Here is a 6,813-nt window from a genome sequence, read left to right as displayed (position 1 = left end):
AAAGTCCAAACTTGGGTTTCTCCGCCCTTCTTTCTCTAAAGCCCCAACCTTTTCCCCTCTCTCTTCCCCCAAACCCATTTCCGGTCACAATGTCTCACTCCCTTCACCTCCTCACCCCCACCACCTTAACCTTCCCCAAACCCCATTCCTCCTCCTCATTCCTCAACCCCTTCTCCACTCCCTATCGCCGGTTTCCGGTCACCACCGCCTTCCCCACCCTCTCCATCAAAGCCTCCGCCGCCTCATCGGATCCCCAACCCTCCGTGCTCGTCTCCGGCAACGGCACCTCCTCCTCCGCGGTACAATCCCAGCAGGACTATGCCTCCTCCACCTCCATCGAGGTCGATGCCGTTACGGAAGCCGAGCTCCGGGAGAACGGCTTCCGAAGCACGCGGCGGACGAAGCTCATCTGCACCATCGGCCCCGCCACCGCCGGCTTCGACCAGCTCGAGGCCCTCGCCGTCGGCGGCATGAACGTCGCCAGGCTCAACATGTGCCACGGCACGCGCGACTGGCACCGCGCGGTGATTGAGCGCGTGAGGAAGCTCAACGAGGACAAGGGCTACGCCGTCGCGATTATGATGGATACCGAAGGGAGTGAGATTCACATGGGCGATCTCGGCACTTCCTCCGTCAAAGCCGAGGTTTCGTTTTCACAGTTTCGGAAATTTCATCGAACAAAGTTGTGTGCATTTGTTAATTGATGCTGATCGGCTTAGTTTTTGGTGTGTGCAGGATGGTGAGATATGGACTTTCAGTGTCAGAGCGTTCGGTTCTACTCTTCCGGAACGCACCATCAATGTGAATTACGAGGGTTTCGCCGAAGGTAGTTAAAGAAGTGATCTTTGCTCTTTTCATTTTCGTACTTGTTATTGCAATGATTGATTGGTTGAGTGTGAATGTGGTGTAGATGTGAAAGTGGGCGATGAGCTACTTGTGGATGGTGGAATGGTGAGGTTTGAGGTGGTTGAGAAGCTTGGCCCGGATGTCAAGTGTAAATGTACTGATCCTGGACTGTTGCTGCCGCGGGCTAACTTGACTTTCTGGAGGGATGGGAGTTTAGTGCGAGAACGAAATTCCATGCTTCCCACAATTTCTTCCAAGGTTTGGCATTGGTTTGCTTTTACTTAGAATTTCACGAATGCCGATGCATCTTTTTGTTTAGAATATTTGCATGCCAATGATCATAATGAGGACAATGCATGGAGTTTTATTCATTACTGAATGCCAAATTGCCATTGCATCTGGATCGAAGATTTGTTAGTAAAGATTAGAATATCTGCATGCCAATGATCTTGAGGATAAAGCATAGAGTTTTATTCATTACTGAACACAAAATTGCCAATGTATCTGAATCTAAATTCTTTTCAATAACTTGCATGCCAATGATCTTGAGGACAAAGCATAGAGTTTTATTCATTACTGAATGCAAAATTGCCAATGTATCTGAATCTAAGTTCTTTTCAATGACGATTAAAATATCTGCATGCCAATGATCTAGTGTGGACAAAGCATAGAGTTTTATTCATTACTAATTGCAAAATTGCCAATGCATCTGAATTGGGTGAGAATTCTAAGAAATCTTAGTAAAAGTCAGAATGACTTGCTTACCAATGACCTTGCTGAGGACAAAGCATAGAGAGACATCATTACCAAAACATACGCCATCCCCAAAACATATCAGTACCCTCACAAGCCTTCCTTTGTTATAAGTTATATTGACACATTAACCTTAGCATGCGATTTACCCTACTTCAGGTTCGGATGGGTTTGGAGTATTTACACAGAAAGCTGTCCCAGATTTTGAATACATGCGCAATCCCTTTTCATTGCTGCAGACTCATCATCGAGTACCATCTGTGGTTCTTTGGAATTGATTGTCCCTGGAACTAGGCGAACTTAGGCCCAGGCCTCGGGCCTATTCTATGGGCCTTGAAAATAAAAACTTATGTTACACAGCGCACAAAAAAGAAAATGCAAGAAAAAACAAAAGAAAAGATAAATGGGCTATTTAAAAATTCATCTGTTTTCATTAATTGATCTTGTATGGGCTTGTCCCTTTGGTGGGCCTTTTAAGCTCTTTCTAATTGAATTTCACTTGGTTTATTTTTGATGTCTTGTAGTGTTTATTTGTTGAGGTTGTTTAGTTTTTCATCTTAATCAATTTATTTTCTTATTAAGTTGTTACAATAAGAAATATTTTGTTTTGGTTTAATTTATTTATTGATCATGCAAGTTTAATAAGCACCTTCGCAGTATAAAAGTGTAAGACGAGTCGTATTTCAGTGTTACTTTGAAATATATTTACTCATAGATTACATATTTGTGTTGGATATTAGTGTTTTTCCCCCCTTTTGGGTAAAGTTTTGATTGAACTAATTTGGTCTTATGCTATGAAATCTTTATTTTAGTAATATTTTGTATATAGATTAGTTAAAAATAAATATTTAAATGTATTCAGAACCTTTCACTCTCGAGCCCTGTAAATTTAGTTTGTCCTGGGCCTCCGAATTCTCAGGGCCGGCCCTGCTGAAACATGGCTAGAGTCCCACGGTGTCCTTGCTGACCTCTATCTCCCCACATGATAGCCTCCTATGCAGTGCAAGTCCCACTACCTGAAAAGAACTCTGATCAAGCCTTGAAGTAACCTTTTGAGTCAACTAGGGGATTTCCCTCTTATAGCTACCCTGCTGGCTACACTTGTAACATTTCAAGCTAACTACCTGGCACTGCCCTTCATGATAACTACCTCAAGTACGACATTGTGGAAAGTCTCCCTGATTAGGAAATCCTCCACTAAAACTGCTGATGTCTCCATTAAACCAACCAATATTGTCCCCAAACTATCGCTCACTAAACCAACCACGTCTTGTGTCACAGCCTCTGAAACCAGGTCCTGTAGACAAGTATTATTATAAACTGACTTACGAGCTTATTATACAGTTATTGCCTAGCTTAGGAGATTTCTTATTATACAGTTATTGCTCTTTTCTTATACACGATACGTTTGATACAGTTATTGCCTAGCTTAGGAGATTTCTTATTATACAGTTATTGCTCTTTTCTAATACACGATACGTTTGATACAGTTATTGCCTAGTTAAGTCTGTCTCATCAAACTTCGAATCTCTCACAAAAGCATATCATGATCATTAACTATAACTTGAAAAGCCTTTGTCCTTTGTGTTAGTATGTGCCCAAGAAGACATGCACTTTTGCTTATTTTGATGAACTGCATGTTTATTTTCTTCATTGTCACAACTAATGATCTCATACTTAAGCTTTCATTATATTCAGGATTGGTTGGACATTGATTTCGGGATTGCTGAGGGTGTTGATTTCATTGCTGTATCTTTTGTCAAGTCTGCTGAAGTGATCAATCATCTTAAAAGCTATATTGCAGCACGGTCTAGGTAAAGAGTTAACTCTTAAATTCCACACTGGCACACAGCATACATATGGAGACCCATATAAAATATATGTATGTACACAGTATGTATATTAAACTTTTTGGTCAACTGTTATCAAGTCATCACGAAATCTCCATTTCCACTATTGTATAATCTCCTTCCCACACCTGTTTGGTCATACTACCAACTGCTCCTTGATCGTTTTATTGTTGTTAATAAGTTTGATACACACACACACACACACAGGTTGTATACGCTAATATAATCCAATATTTATGTCTTTTTGCTGGTCAAATCCAAATTGGTTGGTTTTGCATTCATTTTAGTTCAGCAAGTAAAGCATATAGTGCTATCACTGTTCCTTTTATTTTGGCAGTTTTCATTATGTCCAAGATGGTAAATTTGTATCTCATGAGATTTCTTTCATCATGTTGGTGCAGCGATATTTCTGTTGTGGCAAAGATAGAGAGTATTGACTCTCTAAAGAACTTGGAAGAGATCATCCTTGCATCAGATGGAGCAATGGTAGCAAGAGGTGACCTAGGTGCTCAGATACCATTGGAACAGGTCCCATCAGCCCAGCAAAGGATTGTTCAAGTATGTCGGCAGCTAAATAAGCCAGTCATCGTCGCTTCTCAACTACTCGAATCTATGATCGAGTATCCTACACCCACTAGAGCTGAAGTGGCCGATGTTTCTGAAGCCGTGAGGCAGCGAGCTGATGCTCTGATGCTTTCTGGTGAGTCAGCTATGGGCCAGTTCCCAGATAAGTCATTAGCTGTTCTCAGAAGTGTCAGTTTGAGGATCGAGAGGTGGTGGAGGGAAGAGAAACGTCATGAACCTATGTTACTCCCAGCTATTGGATCATCATTTTCAGACAGTATATCAGAGGAGCTTTGTATTTCTGCTGCCAAGATGGGTAAGCATTCTTTGATTGATATCTGTTATTAGCTTTGGTAAATATGTTTGTGATTCAGCTGAAGGACTTGTCCAGTTGGTAAGTACTCTATTGTTCTGTGGTATGAAGCTCGCTGAGTTGGTTGCATATATCACATAACATACATGCAGTAGATGTGCATTGATTGTCTCAATAAGAAGTCTTGTTTTCTGCTAGAATGAATTTTGCACCAGATTTTCTAATGAATTGATTTTACAACAACCTTTGTGTAGAAAGATTATGTAACAAATTCAACAAACTAACAAAACCCACACATGAAATAAACGTCCAATGCTCGTTTGATTATTCAGAATCATTCATATTTAGTTTGTCCATTTGGTAGCCCTGGTTTATTCCTGAAAAATTTCCTTTTATATAGAGGATGATGCACCAAGCCTGGTTGTCTAGAAGCTGGACTAACATTTCCAAATGACATAAACTTGGACTTTTTCCTCTTTATACATTGTGGCTCCATCTATATTGTACATTTCATTCTTGCATGTCTTCCTTCCCTCCTCTTTTAGTAATTTTATTTTGTTGTATATACTTGTTCTCTTGATGAGATTATGAATCCACTACTGCATGTATTCACGAATTGTTGTTACTTGTGTAATTTTATAATGTATATACACTGGTTCTCCTTTTAATCTTAGTATTACTAATCCTGATATTGCATAAAGAAAATTAGTTTACTGTTATGAATAAATTCCTGTGCAATGTTGATTTGTGCCCTTCTTTTGTTTTGTTATTTTGGCTGGTATGAAGTCATTTTTCTCCGATTGCCTCACTCATCACTAGCTCCACTCAGGGACCTGACTTGTCAAATAATTGACCATTGCTGTTAGATTTCATTCTTCTTCAGATCCCCAAAAGAGAAAAATCAAAATTTCTTGCCATTGTAAGCTAGCATGTGAACCTTTATCTTGATGTAAATTGTCATTTTGCAGCAAATACTTTAAGAGGCCTGACTTGTCAGATAATTGACCATTGCTGTTAGATTTCATTCTTCTTCAGATCCCAAAAGAGAAAAATTAAAATTTCTTGCCATTGTATACTTGCATGTGGAACCTTATCTTGTTGTAAATTGTCATTTTGCAGCAAATAATTTAGAGGTGGATGCTCTTTTCATCTTTACAAAGACGGGCCACATGGCATCTCTCCTGTCACGCTGCCGGCCTGACTGCCCAATCTTTGCTTTTACCAACACAACATCTGTGCGGAGACGTCTGAACCTACAGTGGGGGCTGATACCATTTCGTGTTAGTTTCTCTGATGATATGGAAAGCAACCTTCACAAAACCTTCTCACTGCTGAAGGCCAGGAATCTGATCAAATCAGGTGACCTTGTCATTGCTGTCTCAGACATATTGCAGTCCATTCAAGTTATGAATGTACCATGAATAACTGAATACTGGATCAGTTAGATTGCAAACCTCTTCTTGATCCTACTTGATTGTGTTATCTGTCGAACTGCTATATTCGTTGCTATCGGTACTACAATTTGTTTACGGTGGAAGAAAAGCGGGTCATTCTGGGAATAGTTCAGTCTTCAGTTATTTACCTTACCTCCGGGGTACCCTGCTTCAAAATCTCACCATAAAGTTTGGAGGGTTTATGCCACTTGAGCTGCCTGGTTTGTTCACCGAAGTACTTGCTAGTTGTAACATTAATTTGCTGGGTGTTGAGTAATATGAAGAGGTATGTATCCTTTAGAGGCAAAGATGCTTTTATGTTTTGTCAAAACACAATAATTTATCCGAACTATTGTATTACCTTGTTCAAGTTAATGCAACTGTTTTGACATTTTTATGAAATTAGATCATTCATGATCAACAATGATGGAACCATTTTGAAGTTACTGTGGAGTAATTTATGTATTCTCAGTCACTCTTTTTCTCCACTTTGCTTGCTTTCAGTCATATTTTGATGATTTGGATTGATCTCACACAATTGTTAGTGGAAAAACTAAAATGATTACACCCTCTCCATATGATACATTCAAAACTGATTGACATGCTTCACATAAGTAATGGAGCAAACAGGTTTATCCTCGTTAACCAATTGATAAGAACGCAAGATGTTCTTGAAATGCAGATTCAGGTCTGAGATTTCATCAACTTCACAACCTATTCATGCTTTACCAAACCCTAAACTAGCTACATAGATGACAGTACCTATGCAATTGCATGCATTTACATTTCCAAGTGGAGGAACAAATGACAAGATGTGTAGATTGCTTGTTTACCAAAAAAAAAAAAGACAAGATGTGTGAAGGCAGAGTGAGATTTAAAGCGAATTAAGTTGAGCAGAAATCAAACTAGTTCAACTAGTAATCCAAGAGGTGTGAGAATAAAAATATACATTCTAAAACAATATGGTAGATCTTTTCCATTGTTATTGTTTCCTAGGATTTCCTTCCACCAGGGATTGCATTTTTATATGGTAGGCAGTGGTCGGCAAATATCT

The 6,813-nt window shown here is 39.6% G+C and overlaps 1 protein-coding gene across 1 annotated transcript; it reads left to right on the top strand.

Annotated features, from left to right (window-relative positions):
* On the top strand, nt 1-6,247 carry LOC133708711 (pyruvate kinase isozyme A, chloroplastic). Its single transcript, XM_062134216.1, has 6 exons — nt 1-644; nt 736-826; nt 911-1,104; nt 3,298-3,413; nt 3,851-4,329; nt 5,446-6,247. The coding sequence occupies exons 1-6, from the start codon at nt 90-92 to the stop codon at nt 5,745-5,747; spliced, it is 1,737 nt and encodes a 578-aa protein (XP_061990200.1). The 5' UTR covers nt 1-89; the 3' UTR covers nt 5,748-6,247.
* Nucleotides 6,248-6,813: the final 566 nt, after the last annotated feature.

Source organism: Rosa rugosa, chromosome 5 (genome assembly GCF_958449725.1).
Source record: "Rosa rugosa chromosome 5, drRosRugo1.1, whole genome shotgun sequence".
NCBI classification, from domain to species: domain Eukaryota; kingdom Viridiplantae; phylum Streptophyta; class Magnoliopsida; order Rosales; family Rosaceae; genus Rosa; species Rosa rugosa.
This window is presented reverse-complemented; position numbering and strand designations above follow the sequence as displayed.

Excerpts from the sequence above, each read along its gene's own strand:
- LOC133708711 (XM_062134216.1), top strand. The coding sequence starts at position 90 with ATGTCTCACTCCCTTCACCTCCTCACCCCCACCACCTTAACCTTCCCC. Across the intron at positions 827-910 it reads TTACGAGGGTTTCGCCGAAG|ATGTGAAAGTGGGCGATGAG; the intron begins GTAGTTAAAGAA and ends AATGTGGTGTAG. Across the intron at positions 4,330-5,445 it reads TATTTCTGCTGCCAAGATGG|CAAATAATTTAGAGGTGGAT; the intron begins GTAAGCATTCTT and ends GTCATTTTGCAG.